Source organism: Microcebus murinus, chromosome 10 (genome assembly GCF_040939455.1).
Source record: "Microcebus murinus isolate Inina chromosome 10, M.murinus_Inina_mat1.0, whole genome shotgun sequence".
In the NCBI taxonomy this organism is placed as follows: domain Eukaryota; kingdom Metazoa; phylum Chordata; class Mammalia; order Primates; family Cheirogaleidae; genus Microcebus; species Microcebus murinus.
In genome coordinates this window covers 89772047-89799158 of record NC_134113.1, presented here as the reverse complement: position 1 = coordinate 89799158, position 27112 = coordinate 89772047, and the positions used below count along the sequence as shown (strand labels likewise).

General features: G+C 43.8%; 1 protein-coding gene across 1 annotated transcript in view; it reads left to right on the top strand.

The window, feature by feature from the left end:
• BORCS5 (BLOC-1 related complex subunit 5) overlaps nt 1-24089 on the top strand; it is an 82525-nt gene extending 58436 nt beyond the window's left edge. The window contains exon 4 of the mRNA XM_012774437.3: nt 23411-24089. Within this exon, the coding sequence (XP_012629891.1) occupies nt 23411-23641 (231 nt within the window). The 3' untranslated portion in view covers nt 23642-24089. The remainder of the gene's footprint in view (nt 1-23410) is intronic.
• Nucleotides 24090-27112: the final 3023 nt, after the last annotated feature.

The window sequence follows — 27112 nt, the reverse complement described above, 5'->3', positions numbered from 1 at the left end:
AGATTACAAAGTAGTCATTAGGTATAGTGACAGATTTAAATTTGCCAACACCTCCAACTTTTAGTACTTTCATAAATGTATGCATATACTCTTCTCTCATGGATTAAATGCTATTATTTGGAAAGCCAGTAAACATGATGTTTCATATTGCTTGTCATTGATGTGGCCTTGCAAGTATTATAAACTTATTATATTGCGGTCTATAGAAATTTAATTCTCAAACATGACTGTTCATTAGCATCACTTGGGTTTTTTGTTTGTTTAATACTGAGTTCTCCCCTCCCTCCAGTAGGTCTAGGGTGTGGTCTGTGAATCATCATTTTTTTTTTTGAGATAGAGTCTCGCTTTGTTGCCCAGGCTAGAGTGAGTGCCATGGTGTTAGCCTAGCTTACAGCAACCTCAAACTCCTGGGCTCAAGCAATCCTGCTGCCTCAGCCTCCTAGGTAGCTGGGACTACAGGCATGCGCCATCATGCCCGGCTAATTTTTTCTATATATATTAGTTGGCCAATTAATTTCTTTCTATTTATAGTAGAGACGGGGTCTCACTCTTGCTCAGGCTGGTTTTGAACTCCTGACCTCGAGCAGTCTGCCCACCTTGGCCTCCCAGAGTGCTAGGATTACAGGTGTGAGCCACCGCACCCAGCCTGTGAATCATTATTTTAATAAACTTACCAGATGATACTGATGCCACCCTCCATTGGCTGGGGTGTGGAAGCCACTGGTCTAGAGCACTATTTCCAAAATAAGTTCTACAAAACTAGTTCCATGTAAAGAAAATCAAACTTTTTGAATATTCCATCACCACCCCTTGGAGAGTCACAGTGCATATTATCTTATTTAGAGTTTTTAGGCAGTCTTAGAGTAAAGAAAACCAGCACTTTTCAAACTTATCATACCCTTATCTTAGGTAACATCTATTGGCATGTATAGAAGTAGTCTTTTTTAGAGCATTCTTTGGGAAACTCTACTGGAGAGAATAGACTTTACCATTTTGGGCTCTTGTGCTAGAAGTTAACTATGACATGAACTCTTAGAGAAGGTTTTAGAATAATAAATTGGCTTTATTGATGCTGCATCTTTTTGAAAGGTCCTCTAATCCTGTGGTCCCCAACCTCCAGGCCACAAAGCTCTGCCATGCCTTCCTTCCTCCACCCCTAATTGTGGAGAAATTATCTTCCATGAAACCCGTCCCTGGTGCCAAAAAGGTCGGGGACCACTGCTCTGATCCATACCTGTCGTTCTGCAGTTTAGGAGAGAGTGTGTGGAGTCAGTGACTCGCTCAGTGCCAGAGAGCTGGGGAAAGTATGTTGTAGCTGGTACAGGCCAAACAAAGCCCCTCATTATGTCATATTTTCTACACCCCAGAGCAGTATTTCTCAGCCCTGGCTACGTGTTAGAATCACCTGGGAATTTTTTCCTCCAATATGATGGAAACTTTTATACATACACAGAAGAAGACAGAGTAATGCAGTGAACCTTCATATACTCACTACCCAGCTACTACAGGCATCAGCTTGTGAATACTCCTGTTTGATCCACACCTGCACTCATTCCTGCTACCTGCCCACCTGCTCTATTTTATAGTAAATCCTAGACATATCACTTCATTCAAAAATATTTAAGTATAAATCTTTAAAAGAAAAGGATTTTTACAACTTTTTAATTTGAATGAATTTTAAACTTAGAGAAAAGCCACAAAAATAATTCAGAGAGTACCTGTGTGTCCACCCCCTGCCCTCCACGTGCAGCTTCCCCTAAAGTTACCATCTTATCTAACCTGCTCAAAGGCAGGATATTAGCTTTGGTGAAATACTAGTAACTAAATGGAGACCTTATTTTGAATTTCAACAGTTTTTCCACTAATGAAGGACTCCTTTTAAAAAGTATAGTCACAGTGCTATTATACCTAAAATATTTAACAGTGATTCATTCAATATAGCTGAGTTGTGCTTTTTTTCCCCCTTTATCTAGGTGATCAAGGACAAGATGAGGTGCTTTAGAAAGTACTGGATGTCTGGGTCTGGCTCCAAACCAATTAGATTAAAATCTTTGAAGGGCTATGGGAAGGGTAAGGGGGAGCTTCGTGTAGATATTTATGAAAGTGATTCTAGTATGTACCCCGGGGGTGAGAACCAGTGTTCTGTAGCATTCATTTAAAAATATTAAACTGAGTTTAAAATTCTGTTTGAACAACCTTGGAATTCACTTTGAATAGTTAGTAGTTACCCGGGCTTATTGCAAAACAGAGAACAGTACTCATAGTACTGAGCAATATCTGAGTAGCTGTCTTAGGGCAGGGAGCTGTCTAGGGCAGAGAGCCCTAAAATGAACACCATTTTAGGATTTTCACTAGTGATTCAGTGTGTCTCGGTTGGTAAGTGTTAGCAAACTCCTGACACTCATCCATCTATGCTCACTTCAAACATAAGGGTTGAAATTAGTCACTTCCAAATGAGTGAAGTAGAGGATGTAGTTTTGATCAAATACCAACTCTGATATTATTCCAGATGTTTCCTGGAAATTTGGTTACAAGTGTGAGGAAGTAACATAATGCTATATGTGTTGAAAAGTAGGGGAACTTGATAACCATGGAGAATGCATGTTAGTCGAAGTGTAGCGCCTGGATCAACCTCCATAAAGTTACAGGGCCTGTGGTCACTTACGTTTAGATCAAAAGGAAACATGGCTATAACCACTTCTGATTCAGATAAAAGAAAACCAAAGAGTTAGCTAAGCTTTCCTGATGTTAAATTTGGATGATGCTCTTGAATGAAAGCTTTACATGTCCAAATTTATGTGTGTGAGAGAGAAAAGATTAGAGGTGATTTCCTTCACAGTCAGAGAGTCTTGTGATATACCTGGACCATTAATTTCTTTAATAGCTATAGCATGATCTTCAGCCAGCATTGCTGAGCATGTGTTGCAGACCCACTTAATGGGAGGTCCTTTGGGGTTGCAGAGAACTGTGATATGGTCCCTGCTCTCTGAGGGCTTAGCCTCAATAAGAGAACAGAGATACACAGAGCCAAAATATGAAAGGTCAGGCACTACCAAAGGGGAGTGCCGAATTGTGGTTTATAACTAAAGTTCTTTAAGAGTTAAAGATCAGGATGTCCTGGCACAGGTGGGATTTAGGCTGGGTCTTAAATAAGGAAAAGGAAAATCAGGATTTGGGAACTGAATGGAGAGGAAGAGGGGGGGCATTGCTGGTGTGGGAGCAGCTTTGACAGTCTTAGAAGGAAATTAACTTTGGGGCTTCAGGGACAATAAAGAAACTGGCCTGAGTTTTCATAAGTTTGCTCAAAGAAATCTTCTCTGCTTTAAGAACCACAGAATGTTGGAGTAAGAAGGACCTTAGATACCCTCCGGTCCAGTGCTCTTGTTATTTAGATACACAAATTAAAGCCTATTAGAGAGTAAGCAATTTGCCCAGGGTCACAAAGTGCGATAATGGTCAAAATTAAATTAAAAGTGGATGAAGGCCGGGCGGTGGCTCACGCCTGTAATCCTAGCTCTCTGGGAGGCCAAGGCGGGCGGATCGCTCGAGGTCGGGAGTTCGAAACCAGCCTGAGCAAGAGTGAGACCCCGTCTCTACTATAAATAGAAAGAAACTAATTGGCCAACTAATATATATAGAAAAAATTAGCCGGGCATGGTGGCTCATGCCTGTAGTCCCAGCTACTTGGGAGGCTGAGGCAGGAGGATTGCTTGAGCCCAGGAGTTTGAGGTTGCTGTGAGCTAGGCTGATGCCACGGCACTCACTCTAGCCTAGGCAACAAAGCAAGACTCTGTCTCAAAAAAAAAAAAAAAAAAAAAAAAAGTGGATGAAGATCAAAAAGGGTTTTTTCGTTGTTGTTGTTGTTTCTTTTACAGGTGGTACACTTGAACAGGTTTCCAGGCTGAGTGGGGAGAGGCAGAAGAGACAAGATCAAAGATAAAGGGGACAAAGGAGATTCTTAGAGCAAGGTTCCTGGGGAGGCCAGAGAGGGAGTCAGGAGGGAGAGCCGCCGGGGGCATTCGTTTTGAGGGAACATTGAGGGCCCAGGCAAGTTTATGATGCGAGGACCCGGCACAGATCGGCCACGCCCGGGAGCTGTGTATTCTCCGTGAAGCAGAGGGAGGCCATTTGCTGGCCGATGGTGATCGGGTGGCAGTATAGTCACGAGGGCTCAGGTGGGAAAGTCTGTGTTTGGTCTGTGGATTTGTGGGCAGTTTGCCAAAATGTTTCTGAGTGTGACCTCCATAGCCACGTTGCCAAGGTCCAGATCCTGGCATTGCCTCTGACTAGTGGTGTGACTGTCAACCAGTTACTCAATCCTCTGAGCCTCAGTTTCCTCTTCTGTTCAGTGTTATACGAATAGTACCCAACTCAGGTTTTTGTGAGGGTTAAATCAGTTACTCTATGTAAAGTGCCTGGGACCATGTCCACCATGTAGTAAACACTGTAGCATTAGCTCTTGTTACTGTTTTAAATACAAATGATGACTAAAGGGGAAAGGCCTAACCTCATTGCAGTGAATTGGCCCTTGTGAAATTTGGGCCAGCAGCAGCCTAAATATTGGCCCATTTTTGAGCTCTGCTCTTAACAACCCAAGTACGATAAGAACCAGAGGCAAGGCAGATACTTTTTTAGCCCACTGTGGTTTCCTTCAAACTCTGCCTGATTTCGTTCATGCCACAAATATGAAATTTTTGGGATTTTTGTAGTTACTTTCACTATTTATTCTGCTTTGTGGCTAGCAGACCGGTGCCTGGGGAGCATGGGTCTTGAGAAATGTGCATGTAGATGGTGGCAAATGATTAGTCCTTGGCTTCAGGGCTGTGGGTACATCACTTCTTAAGATTTTAGGGATTTCCTGTGATACCTCATCATTTCTAGTTAGGGATTCAAGTGACAGAAAGACACTTTTGGTTATAGGTTACATTTGTCGTTGACATTTGGATTAACTGAAAGGCAAATGGTAAAGGAGCTGATCCCTCCCCGCTCGTTTCCCTGGGGACGAGGGCTGGGGAGGCAGGCGGCGAGGGCACAGCCCGGGAGACTGGGCTGACACCTTTGGAGCTTCCCTGTGGCTGAGCTGGATCATGTTTCTACCTTACTCTCATTGCTGTCACTGGGTAAATATGTCCATAGATTAAAATACCTTTTTAGCTAAGATAAAGCCACAAGGTTTATTTTGTTACAGGTACTGTGTGCTTGCTTAAAGGCCTTGAGAGTAAAGTCGTGGCATGATTCTGGTAATCCCTGTGTTTTTAATTCTTGGATGCACTGATGAGCATGCTAGGTCAGCATAAACCAGCATGAAACATGGGCAGCGTGGGGGGCAGTCAGATAAACAGGTAACAAAGATTGCAATCCGTGGAAAGTGGTATGATTAAATAGGATTATAAAGAAACCCTAAAGTTTCTCTAATTCAGCCCTGTCATTGCACAAATAAATCAAAGTCCTTTGAGTTTATTTGCAAGTTGCCTAAGAGCTTTCTATTAGTGACTAAGATGACATTAGGTGAATCCTCTCCCTGGCCAGTCCTCTTTTCCGTTTCACCATACTGCTTATGACCTGTTTCTTTGGAATTCTTCATTTCATTTTCAGCTATTTCTTTTTCACACAGTAGGCACTCAACTAGTGTTTGAAGGATACATGAGAGCTGCCATTCATGGCCCTGCACACAGAGCTAGGCAGGGTTTTTTCCTGTCCACAGTGCGGTAATGTTAGGACCTAGCCAGAGCCACTTTCCAAGTATTTGACCCGACTTCCTGTACTGTGTGTCCTCCCGGGAGGAGAGATTGATCCAGATTAAATGAGCTGTTCCAGTGCTGCACAGAGAACCAGTGTCCGAACGGGCATCGGCATTCACTCTGAGCTCCTTCAGTTAAAAGCCCGGTTAGCACACACTGTTGGCCAGGTGAGACTGTCACTATCTGCCTGCCACTTTGAACTCAATAGCCTTTAAATGACAACACTGCTAGATTCCTGCGGCTGCTTTTAAACATATTCTGGCATCAGTTGCTGCTTAAAATGTGTTGGGAGTGCTTGTTTTAAAACTACAAATTTTAACAAGAACATTGAGATACCCACCTTCTTATTGCTGAAATACTGAGGCAAGACACTTCAAGAAAATGTTGTTCTCTTTCGATCTCACAAGTTCCTCTGGTAGAAATTCCAGGTTGAGACCTTACAATATAATTTTCCCCTTTCTTATCCTTTGGGCAACTTTTCTTTTCAGCAAGAAATACAGCTGTTCCTTTGGGTGGCAGGAGATCCAGGTGGGAGGTCGGGCTTGTGGATGGGCGGGTTGTCGGTGTGCCGTGCTGGCGTCTTCGGGCCTGGCCTCGCACTCCCTTTACCCCAGCACCGTCCTGCCAGAAGACAGGAACCCTGGAAGAGGGCCGGATCTAGTTTCTGACTTGCCTTTGGAAATGTAGGCTTGTGTTTTTTGGCGAGGCATGAGCAAAGCCCAGTTATTTGACTGCTCTGAGACTTCACTCCATTCTGATTTTGGATACTGACATCTGAGCATGTGTGAACAGCAGCCCCATTTCCCCCCAGTTTGCCTGCCCTAGACATGCCCCTGCACAGCTGGCCCTGCCGGCTTTCCTAGTGCTGGTCGCATGTGCCAGGCACTAGGGCCCCTGTTCTCCTTTCCAGGCTCCCTGCGAGTCTGCCAGACAGGGCGGTGCCAGAGGCCCCATGATGGATGTAGCCCCGTGTCTTGAGGGGAGCTGCAGAGTGCCTGCAGTCTCTGAGCCAAAGGGGCGGCAGTATCGAGGGCTTCTGGGTTATAGAAGGGAACTAGGGCTGGGAAAGACCTAGCTCTTTCAGTGAAGAAAAACAAGGAATTTTAGCAAATTTGAACGATACTCCAATGCCTAGGACAATGACTGGCATGTAGTAGACATTTAATAAATGTTAAATGAACAACTTAATGTATTCTTCAATTATGTCATCCGAGTGACTGATAAGCTTTCTCATTCTATTATAGAAAATAAAAGTTATAGGAGGAGTATTCGGTAGGGTAAGCCAGGCAGGCTGCAGCTATAAATAAACTCAAAGCTGTATAATGGCTGTAAATGCAACAGAAGTTTATTTCTTGCTCATACTCAAGGTGGATGTTTCTGGTTAGCAGGTGGCTGTCCTCCACTGAGTTCAGAGGGTCAGGTTCCTTCCATCTTGTGGCTCTGCTATCCCCAAAAGCCACATTGCTCATAGCATCCAGTTGGCAGAAGGGGAAAGAAAATGGACTAGCCCTGATGAGAGGTTTTTATGGGCTAAACCTGTAAGTGTTGTACATTCCTTTGGCTAGAACTCACATGCATGGCCACAGCTAACTCCAAAAGAGGCTGCCAAATGCAGTCTGTATGTGTGCCCAGGGGTATACTAAATTTTGAGCTACATTGTGAACATCTGTGTCATCTTTGAAGTTAGGTTCCCAAAATGCATCTGTAGCCCCACTTTGAGATCCAGAAGGGCTGGTACAAGGTTCCATGGTAAATTTCACTTGGTTTAAGTCCTCTTGCCAAGGAAAACCAAGTTACATTAGGAAAAGACTTATGCTTTTAACAATACGTTAACAAAACAGGATATGATGTTATATATTCAATATGGTTCCAACTATGTTAAATATTCTTAATAAAAGCTTGGAAAGAAGGAAACATGACAGCTCTTTAATTGTGGTTGCCCTTTAGGGATGAGATTATCAGTGGTATTTTTTTAGCCTGTGTCTATTGAACATGTATTACTTGTTTTTTGAATTTGTAATACTTCCTGTTGTTTTTGTCTCACAATGTATGAGCTTCCTAAGAGTTCCATCTCTCTGCCTGCAGATTTTTGACTCACTGGAATGAAACTGTTGCCTCTGAGAACTTTGTGTGCATGTGCTCTTCCATGTCCACTCCACTCACGAACTGTCAGCTCTGTGCCAGGCCCTGGTGTAGACGTCGGGGACAGATCCTGGAACAAAACAGACAAAATTTCTCCACTCGCGAAACAGACAATAAACAATGTAAAAAAGTAAAATAGATACCATGTAAGATGCTAAATGCTAAGAATAAAAAATAAGAAAGGGGATATGAAATGTCAGTGGGGTAGAAATTTTGCATAGCCTGGCCTGGGAAGGCTTTCGTGAAAAGGAACCTTTAACATAAAGACTTACTAGCTAGTCCAGAGCTGGGCAGGAGACCCTTCCTTATAACTGTCTGTACCTGAAATTTATCACATTTTTGACCAATCCCAATCCTCAAGATTCTATTCATTATAATCAATCTGCTCATTGTCATACTTATCTGGGTGTTGTGACTTAGAGTCTCATTTGCTCTGCTATCTCTGTTGTGAGTTGGAAGGAGACTTGCAGAGCTATACTTCTTTTTAAAACATCTCAAGGATTTCTTCAGGATGGGTCTCTAGAGCTTGAAGCAACAGCTAATTTTCTTCTGCCCATGCTGATAGACTATACTCTGACACTGTAAGACTTTAGTTGACATCCTGGTGACACTCCACAGTTGTCATTCTGCACATGAGTAGAGAGAGCGCATCTCTTGTCTAAGGTCGTATCAAACCATGAGTGGAAACAGCCCATGCGGAAAGTTCAGGCGACAGGCGACCTGCAACCTAGAGCAGCAGGGGCAGTGAACAGGGAAAGTGCTCTGGGGGACTGTAAGGAGCTGTGTAAAAGAAAGGGTTTTTTGTTTTTTGGGGGTAAAAGTCACTTATTTCAAATGTAGTAACAAACAGGGAGAGATGGCGAGTGTTACTCTGTAGAAGTAGGAGCATTTGGAGCACAGTTGCAACATGGTTTCAGTAATGGTTTCTTCCTCTGTCCCACAGTGCCTCAGCCGCTTCTCTTCCCTTCCCTTCCCCATCTTGGTTGTTCAAAAATTCTCCCTCTTGCCCTTGCTGAGACCTAGAACCTCCATAGTGAGTCAGTCACTACCTCTCCCTCTTACGTTGTAATAGTCATGGCTGCATTCTCCCGCATCTGCAAGAGTCAGACGCCATTGGCCTCCGCTGCCGCTCTGCTCTGCTCCCTCCTGCTGGGATCTGCTCCCGGTCTTTGCCCCATGAATCCTGTTCTCCCCTCAGCATGTGCCAACAGCCCGTATACATGGCGTCTTCCCACTTTCTCTTGATCACACAGAAGGGACCTCCTTCCTCCCCCTCCCCCGGTGCTCAGAAACATTTGCTGGGTCAACTGATATAGTCAAGTTGAGTTGTCACTGCAGCCCTCTCTGTGTGGGGAACGAGACGGGCATCTGCACTCGAGACCAGGTCCTAGCATGTCATGAGTGGTCATCCAGCGTGGTGTTCAGGAGCACAAGTGTGGCACCAGCAGCAATGTATCACATTTATAATATTAACATCGTCTTCTTCGTCATCCCACGTTGAGTGTCTTGGTTCTTTCTTTGGCACAGCCTAGTGGGTTTCAGCGGTAAAATATCCACCTGTACACAACCTCTGGGGTCTTCTCTCTACTCTGAGTCAGAAAGGGGTTGTGTTTGTAGATGGTTTGGGCGCATAACCAAGGCAATTATAGAACACATAGTTAATCCAATTTTGCATTATTTAGTTACCTTAGCTCAGGTTTAAAAATGCTGAGTCTGTCGCTTCAGTCACACAAACTTGCTTTTACTTCCCTTTCATCCTGGACATGGGAAAGGGGAGGCCGGGTTAGTGGAGTGACTCGTAGATCCTCTTCCGTCCCCCCGCCCCCACTACGCCTGCCAGCGCGGCTCCTCCTGCTCCTCTCCTAGGGCAGTAGGAATAGTAGTAATAATACTACAGCTGTCGTTTTTAACATACTTGCCTGTGCCAGGTCTAGAATAGACGTTTGACATATATCATTTACATTTCACAGATAAACTGAGGTTCAGCAATTCAAAATCGCATGTTCAAGGTTACACAGTTACTGAAGGTGGAGCCGGGGGTGCAAACTCAGATCTAAAACCCCCCTTTGAGACTCCGCAGCCATGTTTTTTCTACTCTGCTTTTTCCTTTCTTGTCGATGCTTTGAAGGCGTGTTACTTCTAGCTCCTGTCCTCGTTCATGCCTAACATTCAAACACTCTACTCTCCCTTCCTAGTATTCCTGTACAAGTCTCTCTGCATGGTTTCATAGCTACTTTTACATTTCAGAAGCAATCTTTATAGGATGCAGTCACACTTAAAAAGAAAAGTAACCCTGAAGACTCCACGTTTTCATCCTTAAAATGGCAACTCTGCCTGCTTTGGGGGTAATTTTTCCATATCCCCAGTCACGTTTTTGAGAAAGGGGCCGAGTACCAGTGTCTCAGGGGACTGCACCGGTCATAAAGTAGACAGAGGGCGGACTGGAGCTGAGGGCCTCGTCCTTCCCCACCACCCTGGCGGGATTGCAGAGAGGGAGTCTCGGGGTAGTCAGAGAGGAAGGGCTGGGTGCCGGGTTACAGAGCAGAGCCTTCGCAAGGAGGCAACGGATCTCAGATGTCTGTGTGCCCTGAACTACCGTCTTTGATGGAATCCAAGCACAGCTCTCCCAAGGAACAGGGAGGAGTGGGACTTCTGCCCTCAAGTTTTCATCTTTGCTTGTGATTCTTTTTCTTTTCCTAATTTGCTGCCTTTAGTGCCCGCTTCAAGGCCTTTGGTGGCGGCAGGCGGCCTGTAAGCTGCCTGACTTTAATGTGTTTAGTTTTGGGAACTGCTTAAAGATTTGGGGATTTCTTTCCCCCCTAGACATGATGCCAAGGGTAAGAAGGCATAAGGCAAAGTTGGGCAAGTCACAAATAGTTATTGAACAAAGTGATGCAATTCAAATTCCTGTGGTTCTGGTATCTCTTAATTCTCCTGAGGACCTGAATAAAATGTGTTCCTTTTCTGAGACATTTAGATACATTGTTTGAACAAAGGAAACAGGGTCACTTCAAAATGTCCATTATGTGGAAATCGATGCCATTCAGCCTGTGGTGTAATTAATGAAAACATTGGCGACAGTCTGCCCCATTGTTTGTCGTTGTGCAAGAGGAAACGGCAGACTGACACGGCGCTGGGGAAGGCTGACGTCACTCAAAAGGAAGCAGACGTGCACACGGTTGTGACTGCCACCCTTCTCGCTGCACATGGAGGCTCACCTGAGCGGGCTCCTGCTCCTGATGGACGTGGAGATGTTTGATTCGATTTTGTCATTTGATTTTTGACATCGATTAATGATAGATTTTTATTTCCATTGTGGCCAGAAGTGGTGTCCTGAGAAATTTCCCTTTAGATCATAGTTTTCACACAGTTACAATGCACTGGGCAAAGTGGACCTCACTGTGGAAAAGGACATGTCGCCAGCAGACCTCAGTTGCTTCGGACAGTTGTGGTGTGGTGGCCCTTGGAATCAGGAGGTCTGGAGCTCAGTCCTGACCCTGTTGATCCCAGCGTGTGAACTCGGGCAAGGCGCTTGTCCACTCCGGAGCAGTCCTCATCTCTAACGGCAGGGGGGTGCAATTGATCTCCGAGGACCCCGGCAGCTCTAAAATTCTTTGTCTGAGCCCCCTTGGTGAGGTCAAGGATTATGAAATGTTTGTACAAGTGAAATGTCAGAGTACAAAGTGTACACATGGACTTTGCCAGTGAAAATGTCATTCAAGTTTATCTGCTAACAAGTAGTTTATTCCCTTTGGTCTCCTGTCAGTTTTCGTTTTGTAAAGGTCCATGTCATGTCTGGAAATTTGTTATTTTTGTTATTAGAAAATCAAACACCAAAATGTTTTCCTTCTCTACTTGAAAACATTAAAAGTTGCCATTTAAATTCATCTGTTAAGGATTTCAGAAAAGCATTGAACACATTACTCCACATGGTATGTATTTAATTGAAATGAAGTGACATTTGCATTAATTAGCTCTGTAGAAAAAGATAGGCAAAGATTAGGTGAGAAAGCATGGGTTTGAATTCTGACTTCACTGCTAGTATAGCTTATGTGACCCTGGGCACATTTTGTCATATTTGAATCTCCAGTTCCTCATCTTGAGAAGGAGAATAATATTTTCATATGGAACTGTTGTGAAAAATAAAGATAATGTGTGTAAAGTACACAACACATTTAGTAGACGGTCAATGCATAGTAGCTGTTATCCATTATTTTATTACCTTAAATAAAAATAACTAGGAAATTACTGAACATTGTATACTCAGTTCTCCTTACCAAGTTCTAATATGATGTGTATAGATTACCAAAAGGAATAGTTTACCAATATGGATTTCAGTTTTGTTTTTGTTAGAGCATGTGAACTGAGGTTTGCCAGAGAAGGATTTCTCTTGTCTGACTTACAGATCAAAGATACGCACACAAGAAGAAATGGCAAGCATTTATTCTTACGAGCTGCCATTGCAAACTGTTTTCTTCTGAAACAAGGTCACTTCAGAATGTCCAGTATGTGGTAATTGGTGCCACTTAGCCTGCGGTGTAATTAATGAAAACATCTGCCCATTGTTGTCCGTTGTGCAAGAGAGAGGCGTTCAGAAAAGACTCAGACAGAGAACGCCCAGCTTCTCCGTGGAGACGGGGATGTGGAAGAGGAACAGAAAGCACATAGTTGACCCTGAAAGGTTTGTGTCACAGCCTAGCATACAACCCTTACAAACCCTAACCCTTACAAACTGTCCGAATGCCCACTAGGGGTCAAAGGTGAAGCTCTGTAAGGCTAGGGATGGAGGGTAGACTAGGATGTGCCACACCTCGATTGGTGGCAAGGGGCCTCCTACTCTCTGGAGTGGAGACAGCTAAGGAGAGTCAAGGACCAAATCAGGAGCAGCTGATGTATGGAAGCTGGCGCAGCTAAACGTAAGCACTGGGCTTGCAGAATGGATCTTGAAGAAGGTATCTCCAGTCAGAAGCAACAAATGATAACTATGTGAGGAGATGGATATGTTAATTAGCTTGGCTGTAGAAATCACTTCACTGTGTGTATGTATAGCAAAACACCCTGTTATGTACCTTAAATATGGAGTTTTTATTTAAAAAAAAATACAGTCAGCATGAGTCTGTTTAAGAACAAGCATGGAAGGTGCCAGGAGACTGCTGAGAACTGGTATCTCACGCATCCTTTTGGGGTTAGCTGGTGCGGTATTGTTAAGGTAACGATCCAGGATTGGATGAACACACTTGCTACCTTGGACTGTTCCTCTTGTGGACTCGGCTGTGACCTTCCTTTTTGGTTAAAAATGTTTTCCTTGGCCTCAGCAATTTGTTTAGGGCCACTTTGTCAGTGTCTAGTCCAGGATTGCCAAATAGGTTTCATCATCTTTGTGAACTCTGATCATGGAAGTGGCCATCTGGGGTTCAGTGTCAGGAGGGGCTCTGAGTCCAAGTCAGACTTTAGCAGCAACCATGAGACGTTAACTGATGTCTGTCACAGGGGTGGGAGAAGGACATAAACGTACTTGAGTGTATTCATCTATTATTTTTTAAAAATTTAGAACTTTTTAAAAATTTAAAAGTATAAAATTTTTTTAAAGTTTTCACAGTATACAATTCAGTGGTTTTTAGCATCCTTGCAAGGTTATACAACTAATACCACTAATTCCAGAACATCTTTATCCCCCCAGAAAGAAACCCTGTACACATTAGCAGTTACACCCTAATCTCTATCCCCCTGGCAACTACCAATCTATTTTTCTTTCTGTGGATTTGCTTATTCTGGCCATTTCATATAAATGGAATCATATGATTTATGGTCTTTTGTGTCTGGCTGCTTTTACAGCATAATGATTTCAGGGTTCATCATGTTGTAACTTGTATCAGTATATTACTCCTTTTTATGGCTGAGTAATTATTCCATTGTGTGGATAGACCACATTTTGTGTGTCTGTTCATAGTTGATGGACATTTGGGTTGTTTCTACCTTTTGCCTATTAAGAATAATACTGCTGTGAACGTGTGTACAAGTTTTTGTGTGAACATGTGTTTGTGTTCTCTTGAGTATATACTTGGAGTGAAGTTGCTGGCTATATGGTAACTTTGTGTTTAACTTTCTGAGAAACTGCCAGACTACTCCAAAGTGGCTGGACCATTTCACATGCCCACCAGCCGTGCATGAGGGGTCCAGTTTCTCCACATGCTCTCTGACATTTGCTATTGTCTGCCTTTTTATTTTAGCCCTTCTAGTGGGTGTGAAGTTGCATCTCTTCGTGGTTTTGATGTTCATTTCCCTAACGACTAATGACATTGAACATCTTTTCATGTATTCACTGGCCATTTGTGTATCTTCTTTGGAGGAATGACTTGAGCTGTAATTGCAAGGCCAGATATTGCCATAGGGACAGTACTAATTGATATAGTTAGGCTAACTGCTTTCTTTTTCTTTTCTTTTCTATCCTTTTTTCTTGAGACAGGGTCTCACTCTGTCACCTAGCTTAGAGTGCAGTGTCACTATCATAGCTTACTGCAACCTTGAACTCCTGCACTGAAGCAATCTTCCCGCCTTGGCATCCCAAAGCATTGGAATTACCAGCATGAGCCACCGTGCCCTGCCCAAGGGTTACTTTTAAAGGGTGGGAAATATGAGTGACTTTTTAAATGCGGTCTTGATGAAGTCTGTAAGCTGTCTTTGTTGTTTTTACCATTTTTTAAAAACTTACAGTTTTTTTTAAAAACATACAACTGGGGAAAAGAATCCTTATTCAATAAATGGCGCTGGGAAAACTGGATAGCCCCATGTAGAAGACTGAAACAGGACCCACACCTTTCACCTCTCACAAAAATCAACTCACTCTGGGTAATAGACTTGAACCTTAGGTGTGAAACTATTAGAATTCTAGAGGAAAATGTTAGAAATACCCTTCTAGACATTGGCCTAGGCAAAGACTTTATGAAAAAGATCCCAAAGGCAATCACAACAGCAACAAAAATAAACAAATGGGACCTGATCAAATTAAAAAGCTTCTGCACAGCCAGAGAAACTGTCAAGAGAGCAAACAGACAACCCACAAAATGGGAGAAAATTTTTGCAAGCTACACATCTGATAAAGGGCTGATAACTAGTATCTATTTAGAGCTCAGGAAAATCAGCAAGAAAAAATCAAACAACCCTATCAAAAAATGGGCAAAGGACATGAACAGAAACTTCTCAAAAGAAGACAGAATAATGGCCAACAAACATATGAAAAAATGCTCATCTCTAATCATCAGGGAAATACAAATCAAAACCACAATGAGATATCACTTAACTCCAGTGAGAATGGCCTTTATCAAAAAGTCCCCAAACAACAAATGCTGGCGTGGATGTGGAGAGAGAGGAACACTCCTACACTGTTGGTGGGACTGCAAACTAGTTCAACCTCTATGGAAAGCAATATGGAGATATACCTCAAAGCAATACAAGTAGATCTACCATTTGATCCAGCAATTCCACTACTGGGCATCTACCCAAAAGATCAAAAGCCACTTTATGAAAAAGACATCTGCACTGGAATGTTTATAGCAGCACAATTCACAATTGCAAAGTTGTGGAAACAACCCAAGTTCCCATCAATTCATGAGTGGATTAATAAAATGTGGTATATGTACACCATGGAGTACTACTCAGCTTTAAGAAACAATGGTGATATAGCACCTCTTGTATATTCCTGGATACAGCTGGAACCCATTCTACTAAGTGAAGTATCTCAGGAATGGAAAAACCAGCACCACATGTACTCACCAGCAAATTGGTATTAATGAATCAACACCTAAATGGACATATAGGAGTAACGTTTATCGGGTATCAGGAGGGTGGGACGGGGGAGGAGGGGATGGGTATATACAAACACAATGAGTGAGATATGCAACGTTTGGGGGATGGACACACTTGAAGCTCTTGCTTGAGGGGGGAGGGGGGGCACGGGTAATATATGTAAACTTAACACTTGTAGTCCCATAATACGATAAAAAAAAAAAAAGCTCCTGTGTTTGGTTTCAAAAATAATTTTTTTTTAAAGAGACAGGGTCTTGCTCTGTCACCCTGGCTGGAATGTAGTGGCCCAGTCATAGCTCACTGTAAGCTTGAACTCCTGGCCTCAAGCGATCCTCCCACCTCAGACTCCCAAAGTGCTGGGAGTAAAGGTATGAGTCACCATACCCAGCCAAAAATACTTTTTGAAAAATATATACATATGTATTTTTACTTTTACTGTGTTGGTTAGCATCAAACAATGGTAATAAATTACTAATTCTCATGGCTGAACATATAGATCAAAAACACATGGATTTGAAGGTAAATAATGATTTCCCTTATTACTTAGTATGAAATGATTCTGTCAGGAAACTTTGGGATGAGTCAGTCATATGACTGTAGTAAGATTGTCAGTAGCAGAAGTTCAGAACAAAAATAAAAGATGTCAGTGAAAAACACAATGGTAAATTGTCATCAGAGTGATTGTGTACACCTTGAAGATGGTAATAGAGATGAGGCATTTACAACTAAGATATATCGGATCTATTTGGATACCTCAAAATGTCATCATTTTTTTCTGCTTTTATTTACTTCTTAACCTGTTTTTCCATACTTCATGTAAAAGAGATTTCTAGACAGTTTCAGTTCATATACATTTTATCATTTATGGAGTTTTTTTCCTGGGGGCTGTTCTAGATGTTTTATACCTCACATTATACATTGAATCCTCATGCCAACCCCATGAGGTAGGTACTGCCATTATCCTCAATATAGGAACAAAAGGCTGATGCTCAGGTCACAAAGACAATCGGTCATATGCAGCAGCAAGATTTTGACCCAGTTCTGATACCACTGTTTTCATTCACAAGCTGTATATATTTACTCATAAAACTGGAGTGATTACCTAGCCTCACATTTAATTCTTTTATTCTTTCTGTAGAGGCTTTCTCCTCTCCCCAAACTCTAAGTCACTCAGCTCGAGCTCAGGAATGACTTCAAATGTCTCAATAGGTTATTTGCAGGGTCCAGGTGGTCTACCCACACCTAATGTAAAAGCTCTGGCCAAATCTTGGCAGGTGAACTACTGAGAATTCAGGCCCATGGGACTGAAAGCAGCTGGGCCCTCTTCTGCATTCCAGATCAGGCAGGACAAGAGCTTCCATGAACCATGGAGCAGGGCCCTGCTGTGGTTAGATGTGCAGCCTCAGTAGGCATTGGTGTCAAGAATATCCTCATTTGGCATCAATAACTGTCCAAAGGATAAGCTTCAGGACAACCTTGGTGATGAGCTAGAAGCCTCCAGCGTCCTCAAAGTGATTTGAAAACTGAACAGAAGTTTTCCCCTTCCACACTATGTCAGGGCTTCAGCAAAGGAGTTGTGTTGTAACAACTGTCTGGTTAATATGTGGCTACTCTTTTTTTCCTTATCTGGTCCAACTTACTTAACAGTGCCCAAAGGTACAATCTTCAGACTAGTTTTACTCTTAACACCTCCTTGGCTCCTTTGTCCCAAGAGGACCAGATCCCACTTGTGGGTGATCTCCTACAAGATTCTTCCCTAGCCCCTAACCCATTTCCAGTGGCTCTTCACTGGCCCCCTTCTGCTCTTTTTTTTTTTTTTAATAAAGTCAGCTGATGTTTAGTTAAGCAGTTGGAGGCTCACTTTCCAAGCATTCTTAGTTCTCCTTTTAGAGATCTTAAAAGCTAACTTTTTTCCCCTTAGGAATTCAGTAATTGAGTAATATTTTTAGTGAGACAGAGGCCCTGGGACAGTTCCTCTGAAAAGATCCCAAATTTGAATTTTTTCTTAATATTGAATCATAAGAGTTCTTTATATATCCTGTATATACATCTGTTATAAGATGTATGTATTGTGAATATTTTCTCAGTCTGCAGCTGACCTTTTCATTTTCTTGATGATCTTTTGAAGAGAAATTTTTGATTTTGATAAAGATCAATTTAACCATTTTTTCTTTTATGGTTAGTACTTTTTGACCGTAAGAAATCTTTGCCTACCCCAAGGTAGCAAAGGTTTTTCTCCTGTGTTTTCTTCTAGAAGATTCACAGTTTTAGCTTCTATATTTAGGTCTATGATCCATTTCATGTTAATTTTTTATATGGTGTAAGGGTCCAAGTTCATTCTTTCCCCATATGGATAGCTAGTTTTCTAGCACAAATTGTGGAGAATCTTCCTTTTCCCATTGAATTGCCTTGGAACTTTTGTTTAAAAAAATCAATTGGGCCGGGCACGGTGGCTCACGCCTATAATCCTAGCACTCTGGGAGGCCAAGTTGGGCAGATTGCTCAAGGTCAGGAGTTTGAAACCAGCCTGAGCAAGAGTGAGACCCCGTCTCTACTATAAATAGAAAGAAATTAATTGGCCAACTAAAATATATAGAAAAAATGGGCCGGGCATGGTGGCGCATGCCTGTAGTCCCAGCTACTCGGGAGGCTGAGGCAGAAAGATTGCTTGAGCCCAGGAGTTTGAGGTTGCTGTGAGCGAGGCTGATGCCACGGCACTCACTCTACCCTGGGCAACAAAGCAAGACTGTGTCTCAAAACAAAAACCAAACAAACAAACAAAAAATCAATTGACCACATAATATGTTTAGATCTATATTTGCACTCTCTCCAGTTTCATTGATCTATATGTCTCTATGGCAGCACTACACTATCCCGATTCCTGCAGCTTTCTAGTAAGTCTTGAAACCAAGTACTGTAAGTCTTCAAACTTTGTTCTTTTTCAAAATTCTTTTAGCCAATCTGTGTACTTAGAATCAGCTTATCAATTCCTATAAAAATCCCTTTTACAATTTTGATTTGGATTACAGTTAAATCTGTTGATCAATTTGGCAAGCATTGACATCTTAACAGTATTAAATCTTCCAATCCATGAGCATGGTATATTTCTCCTTTTCTTTGAGATCTCCTATTATTTTTCACAGAAGTGTTTTGTAATATCAGTGTACAGGTCTTGTATATATTTTGTTGAACTTTTCCCTAAGTATTTCATGTTGCTGATGCAATTGTAAATAGTATTCTTTTATTCCATTTTCCAATTATTCATTGCTGTATAGAAATACAGTTGATTTTTGTATATTGACCATGTATCTTACAACTTTACTAAATTCACTTGTTTTATTAGTTTTTGGTAGATTCCTTAAGATTTTCTAAGTAAACTATTCTTATGTCATCTGCTAAAAAAGATTTGTTTATTTCTGATTTTTATGCCTTTTGTTTCATTTTATTGACTTACTGCACTGGCTTAGGACCTCTAGTACAGTGTTGAAATAGAAGTGGTAAGAGTCAACAACCTTGCCTTGTTCCTTTCACCAGTAACTATGATGTTAGCTGTAGATTTTTCATAGATGCCCTTTATCAGGTTCAGAATGTTTCCTTCTGTTCCTAGGTTGCTGAAAGTTTTCATAGTGGACACATGTTGAATTTGTTGAATGCTTTTTGTGTATCTATTGGGATAAAAATTTCTAACCTTTATCCTGTTGAAATGGTGAATTACTTTGGTTGATTTTCAGATATTGAAAAGCTTGTCTCCTTAACATAAGCATCACTTGATTATGTTATAGTATCCTTTTTGTATGTTTCTGGATTTGACTTGCTAATATTTTGGGTTCATCTATGGAGTAGATCAGCCAGGTGGGCAAATGGGTCCACACCATCCATATGAGGTATTTAGAACAAGTTTGAGCACATTCTACAGATATCTAATATCTTAGTAAAGCCTGCAGTTATACCCACAAATAATCTCTCCTCCTTTTTCGCCTGCCCTTTGAAATGTACTGCCACCAAAGATAGTACATGAATATGTAGGGCAAGGTTTGAAGTGTGAGTTTGAGTAAATGATGAGTTCTTTGAGGGTAAGGGTTTTATCTCATTCAGTTCTAACAGTATAAGATTAAATTCAACTAGTGTTACAGAAACCCCAAATTACAGTGGCTCATACAAAATGAAAGCTTATTCTTCTCGCTCAGGCCTGGGCCTGCTCTTACCCACAGACATCCTCCTGGACCCAGGCTGTTTCTAGCTCTCCTGCCCTCCCAACCCAAAGATGTGACGTGGTTATTTCTCAGTCTACGTGGGCTGCAGTCACATTTCAACTGCAGCAAAGTAGAGTGAGGGACGAGGAAGAAGAGGAGGAAAGAGTGCTTGCCATCCGACTTTTAGGAAGCAGCTAGAGATTTCCAGTGACTAGTCATGTGGTCACAGCAAGGCAAGGGTTTTGAGGCAGGCGTTGTGGAGAATAAACAGTCGTTTACTTTCTGTTGGAAAATCAAATAGTTTATTCATTTAAATGGGTTTCTTGGGAAGTTCCTGAAACAAAGTTTTTTGCAACTTGTATCTTTTTGGGCCTGAGTTTCCTGGAATAGTAAAGTCATGTTAAAGACAGTGGGAAAAAAAAGTCACGTTCATGTACACAGTAAGCTGTGTGGGCATAACCAGTTTTGGTTCTCCACATTTATGTCCTTAGGACCTAGCATGGTACATGCCACATGACATGCTCAGGACATGTCTGTTGACTGCATATTAATAGCTCACAGTTGGCGAGTGTTCGCTGTGTGCTGGGCGACGTAGTAAGTGTTTTATGTGAAGTATTTCAGTGAATCCTCAGGACAGGACTATAAAGTAGCCACTCTTTTCCCCTCTACTTCATAGATGAGGAAACTGAGGCTTACATAAGTTTTCATTCATTTATTCAACAAATATGTATTCAGGACCTACTATGTGCTAGGTGCTGGGGCAGGGTCTAAAACATACCAAAATCCTTGCCCTCGTAGAATCCCCCATCTAAGTCATTTTCTAAAATCACACAGATACTGGATAGAGGGTGGCCCTTAAACCTAGGTAGTCAGACTGGGAGAACCTTCCATCTTAACCGTTGTTTGGTAGACGAATGGACTGATGGGTATGGTGAACAGAAATTATGACTGTCCATTTCCCCTCTAGCTTCCTGGTTGCCTGTTAGCTGCAGCTTGGGTGGTCAGATTGCCCTGTCTTCAGGTGTCTTCTGAATGGCTATGAAGTGTTCGGTGAGGGGACCTTAGGTAGTGTCATAATACCTCTGTTTATCAAGAAGAATACGATTAGTGTATATGCTGTCTTGGTAGAATCTGTGTGCTAAAAATAGAAAAGGCCAATATGGGTATGTACCTAGATTCAGAATTGATTCAGCAAACGGTGATTCAGAATTGTTAGATACTGATTTGCTGCCTGAAGTTATGTCAGATGTGTTAGAATAAGAGTGCATGTGGTGTTCACAGAGCAAACATAGGGATTATGGATCAGGGAGTGTTGCCTCAAGACCAGAGGGCAAGACCATCAAAAATAGGCTTCACTAGTTTTATTATATGTTTCCAGGTATTAAATTCTTGCTTTGCCACCAAGTCGAGACTTTCTTTACAGAAATCAAAGAACTCAGTGTTCTTTAATGCCATGCTATGTACCAACTAAAGTTTCATGTTCCACCAATGATAAAGTCTCTTGTAAAAGGAAGATGCTGGACTTAAGAGATTTGGGGGGTGGGGGGTGTCTAGGTTCTGTCACTATGAGACATTGGAAGTCACGCAACCTAAAGTTTCCTCTTTCATTTTATTTCTTCCATGGGGTGTAATGGAAGAGAATCTTAGAGACATGATATAAGCATGTGTGAACAACAACATGCTTGAATAACATGTGTTCACCTAAGCATTAAACATTAAAGAGGCTTCGGACAAAAGCTCTGAAGACATTAAACTTGCCCCCCCCCCAACTAAATGTGGAACTGTGGGGGGGGGGACATATATGCCATTTGAACAAATACCTTGCAAAGATATTGTGAAAACTGATCAGGTGTAAGTCGGGGGATGGGTCGATTGCCAAGGGCTTTAGACAGGTAACTTGGAGCCTTGGAGGCCATTTCAGACGAACTGCTCAGGGTCTGTCTAGTCTGGCGGAGTTGGGGAATGGAGGGCCGGGGGTGCCCCTGCCAAGTGACACGTGAGGCCTGAGGATGTTCCGAACGCCAGAACAGGCTGCTCAGGGAGGATTGCCCACCCCGCAGCCCACATCTGCCGCGTGGAGGGTCTCTGGGTGTCGAGTGCATCGCTGCTCGGAAGAGGCCTGGCACGTGACTGTAAGGAGCACTGTGACCTGCTGGCTTGCCACCTCCGAGGGACTGTAGACTGAGCAGGGCTGCAAGAACCCCCACAGGTGCATGTTGTCTCTGCATTATTTGGAGTTTCCCATTCAGATAGGCTTTTCCTCTCCCTGTGCCCCCTTCCCACCAGCTGCTGCTTTTATCCCCTGGGCCTTTCAAACAAGGGAGGGAGGAGCCAGCCAAGGACCAAGTGCACTAATGTGGCTCTAATGTCGTCCTGTGGTCTCCCCTTCTTCTTGTCCCCTCCCTGCCACAATATCAAAACAGACTCATCATTTTTTCTTGGGGCTGGCTTTGGTCTCCTGTGCTTTTGTTTTTATCAAAACCAGTTCCAACAGGCTCTGCGGTAACAGTACTGAGCCTTAGGCCTGACGCTGGGGTCAGGAAGGGGCCTTGGGAATCTGGGACAGAAATGTGAGTCCTGGTGGGGAACTGTTGCTTCCCTGTCTGGGAAGGAAACACGGGCGGCCGTGCGGTCTGTGCGGAGGATGGGCTACAGGTGTCCCACAGGACGAAGCTTCCTTCGCCCTATTTTATCCAGTCGACAGGTTCTGAAGAACTTTATCTGGGAAAGAGCAGAGGTCACAGAAGGGGAGGCCGGAGCCTGCAGTTTGCTTAATGGGGGAGAGGGCCCACGAGGCAGTCGGCACAGTTTGACCCGCAGTGGGACATGCCACTGTGTGGACGAGCTTGCCTGGTGTTTTTTGGCCCTGGCAGGGAGAGCCACCCCTCCCCCTCCCCCTGCAGTGCCCCCCTCCCCCTTTCCATGCCGTATCCCTCCCCCCCCCAGCCTCCCCTGTCCCACTACACCCCCCCACCGCTAAGCTGCAGCCCCTCTGGGAAGAGACGGGGGATGCAGAGGCCGTCTGGGAGCGCCTCTGCACGTGGCAGCCCTGGGTCCGTGTGTGCCCGCGTGCTGGCTCGCTCCGTCCCCCGTACGACCATGCAACTCTGGGATCAGTTTCCGGTTTTTTGCAGATGAGGACGCTAAGATTCGCAGGCTGAGCATTCGACATCATGGGGCAGAGCCACATGCAAACCCTGGCCTGTCTGGCCTCCATGCCCAGGATTCTTCGTGTGTAGAGACAGAGATGGAAATCTCAGGGTCGCAAAAGCTATAAATAGCTCACATTCCCGAAGCCTAGAGGCTGGGACAGTCCTCTCTTCGTCCCCTCCTAAAGAAGGTTCTGGTGCCGCGGTTGCTGTAGCTGCGTCTGTGAAGGGCCTTTGATCGCCCCTATACGTCCAGTAAAACTTGTCAGCTTCTGCATGTCCCGTGGGACTCTGTCCCTCACGTGCTGGGCGCCCCACCTGTTGAGAGGGGTAGAGTAGACAAAGTTTCATGTATTTTGCTTCTTTTTCCCGTCCACAGATGGACCTGTCTGTAGAAACCCTCTTCAGCTTCATGCAGGAGCGCCAGAAAAGGTACGCCAAGTACGCGGAGCAGGTGCAGAAGGTGAACGAGATGTCGGCCATCCTGCGGCGCATCCAGATGGGCATCGACCAGACCGTGCCGCTCATGGAGAGGCTCAACAGCACGCTGCCCGAGGGCGAGCGGCTCGAGCCCTTCAGCATGAAGCCCGACCGGGAGCTCAAGCTGTGAGCGGCCACCTCCCCCCGCCGGCTGCCCTGCAGAGCCCGGGACACCCACACCCCACGGACAGGGAGAGCCGAAGTCTTGCCGCGTGCCCAGGGCTAGAAGGTCCCTGACGAGGGCGGCAGGTGGCCCGGCTGGCGCGAGACCCGCCTTTGGCCTGCTCTTTCCCGGGTGCAGTCTCCCCTGTGCAAAATATCCAAGCTAAGTCTCGGGGATGACCGAAGTTGGAACATTTGAATTATTAGGAATTCTTTAAAGAACTCTGCATTGAGAATTGTTTTTATTTTGTTTAGATTTTTTTCAATTGAGAGTGTATATAATTTAGCTGCTGGAGCATAGACATGGGGAGGAGAGAGTAATGTGAGGCAGCTCTGTGTTCGCGATGCCCTGGTGACAGTTTGCCCAATGTGCTCTGTGGGTTATGAGTTGCAGACATAAAAATTCATTTGATCTAGGTCTGTGTGTCATTCCTGTTCTTACCCTGACCGTTTCCGTCACAGCAAGACATCATTTGGGGCCTGCCCCGATGAGACATGGGTTTCTCGTTGTCTGCCAGGTGAGTGTCCCTTGCATGTTGTCATCAGAGACCGAAGTCTCCCTTTCTACACGCTCAGCAGGTTCACCTCCACTGATAACTGGTGTCCTTGATGCAGACATAGTTTAGGTGTCTTTTTATTACATCAAAATGGCAGGCCTCCAATTTTCGTAACAAGGTTTTAACCAGCATTTGTTTTTTCTAGCCTAGTGAACATGTTGGACATCAAGGCTTTTTGACAGCGGACCAGAGAGATCACTCACTCAGCAGACATTTACTGAGCCCAATACCAGACATTGGCCAGAGATACAACAATGGCTGTACGGCCTTTACCTTCATTGCTAAAGAGAAACAACTCAAAATGCTGCTGAATTTCTGTGGGAGTTTAGGAAATGAAGCGATTGGAGTAACAACAAAAGTGCTTAGTGTCGTACTTTGTACATCATAGATGTTCTCATGGGAGAAAGGACTAAAGAAGCTAGAAATGGACTGTAGGGCACAGACCCAGGCGGGTGGATTGAGAGCTGGGGTTTGAGGAAGTCACCACCGGGGCTGGGAACCCACACAGGCCTCCAGCCTGTTCCCTGTATTCCTCCAAACCTCAACCCTGTTTTTAGATGTCACAAACAGCCTTCAGGCCAGGTGCGGTGGCTCATGCCTGTAATCCTAGCACTCTGGGAGGCCAAAGCGGGAGGATTACTTGAGGCCAGGAGTTTGAGACCAGCATGAGTAAGAGCGAAACCCCATCTCTACAAAAAAGCAGAAAAATTAGCCAAGTGTGGTGACACACACCTGTAGCCCCAGCTACTTGGGAGGCTGAGGCCAGAAGATGGCTTGAGCCCAGGGATTTGAGGTTGCAGTGAGCTATTAGTATGATGATGCCACCATGGCACTCTAGCCCAGGGTGACAGAACAAGACTCTGTCTCAAACAAAAACCAGCCTTCAGTAGATTTGTAAGAGTAATTGATCCTGCGTAATTTAGCATATCTCAGCTACATTTTATCTGATTCTAATCTTTGGATTTTAATCAGATACTATCGTGTAAGTTTCTTAGGAACCAGAATAAAATGCAAAATATTAAACAACTGGGTAACAGAGCAGCATGAACATTCAGGCTACATGCAGAAGAAGTTTTTAAAAATTCAGACATAGGAAAAAATTAGTAGCTTTTAGTATTTTCTAATGACCAAAAAAAAAACAAAAAACAAAAAACCCCAGATTGTTCATTTCCGCAGAGCTGGAAAGACAAATTTGAAAACAGAGCCAAGAGAAAAGGCCCAAGGAAGCATCTGCCTTTTCAAAGGGCAGCCTGTAGATCTGCATCCTCAAACTCCTCTCTTTATTTCCCCATTAGAAGGTGGACTAGAGACATCCGGCCCCAGGAGATAAAGGTGGTGGGCAGCTGTTCTTTTTTTTTTTGAGACAGAGTCTCGCTTTGTTACCCAGGCTAGTGTGAGTGCCATGGCGTCAGCGTAGCTCACAGCAACCTCAAACTCCTGGGCTCAAGCAATCCTCCTGCCTCAGCCTCCCGAGTGGCTGGGACTACAGGCATGCGCCACCATGCCCAGCTAATTTTTTCTATATATATATTAGTTGGCCAATTAATTTCTATTTTATAGTAGAGACGGGGTCTCGCTCTTGCTCAGGCTGGTTTTGAACTCCTGACCTCGAGCAATCAGCCCGCCTCAGCCTCCCAGAGTGCTAGGATTACAGGCGTGAGCCACCGTGCCCGGCCTGGGCAGCTGTTTTTGAGCCTTTGCTGGACCTGGCCAGTGGAAGGTCGTCCTGATAATGCCTCTGATGATCAGGGTTTTACTGGGGCCTTAAACTATTTCTAGAGCAATTCATTAGAGGGTGTAAATCAAGAAATACATTCTGTAACTTAGAAACCTATTAAGCATTTAATACTAATAGCTAGGATTGTTCTAGGAAATGTTGTGGGAGGTGGGGCAGGTGGCAACATTTATTGAGTAATGCATCTTCCCTCCAATGATTTGCAATACCCCTTTTATCGTGTATCAAGTTTCCATATAATTGAGGATCTAGTTCTAGACTATATTCTAATCCACTGATGTTTCTTTCCATACTGTTTCATGGTTTTATTTTGTTTTTTTTTTTTTTTGTTTTTTTTTTTTGAGACAGAGTCTCACTTTGTTGTCCAGGCTAGAGTGAGTGCCGTGGCGTCAGCCTAGCTCACAGCAACCTCAATCTCCTGGGCTCAAGCGATCCTCCTGCCTCAGCCTCCCGAGTAGCTGGGACTACAGGCATGCGCCACCATGCCCGGCTACTTTTTTATATATATATCAGTTGGCCAATTAATTTCTTTCTATTTATAGTAGAGACAGGGTCTCGCTCTTGCTCAGGCTGGTTTTGAACTCCTGACCTTGAGCAATCCGCCCGCCTCGGCCTCCCAAGAGCTAGGATTACAGGCGTGAGCCACAGCGCCCGGCCGGTTTTATTTTGTTTTGTTTTTTTCTTGAGATAGGGTCTTGCTCTGTTGCCCAGGCAGGGATGCAGTGGTGTGATCACAGCTCACTTGTAGCTCCAAACTCCAAGGCTCAGGTGATTCTCCTGCCTCAGCCTCCTGAGTAGCTGGGACTACAGGTGTCTGTCCACGCCCAGCTAATTTTTTAATTTTTGGTAGAGACAGGGTCTCATTATGTTGCTTAATACTGTTTTTTTTTTTTTGAGACAGAGTCTCGCTTTCTTGCCTAGGCTAGAGTGAGTGCCGTGGCGTCAGCCTAGCTCACAGCAACCTCAAACTCCTGGGCTCAAGCAATCCTCCTGCCTCAGCCTCCCGAGTTGCTGGGGCTACAGGCATGCACCACCATGCCCGGCTAATTATATATATATATATATATATTAGTTGGCCAATTAATTTCTTTCTATTTTTATAGTAGAGACAGGGTCTCGCTCAGGCTGGTTTTGAACTCCTGACCTT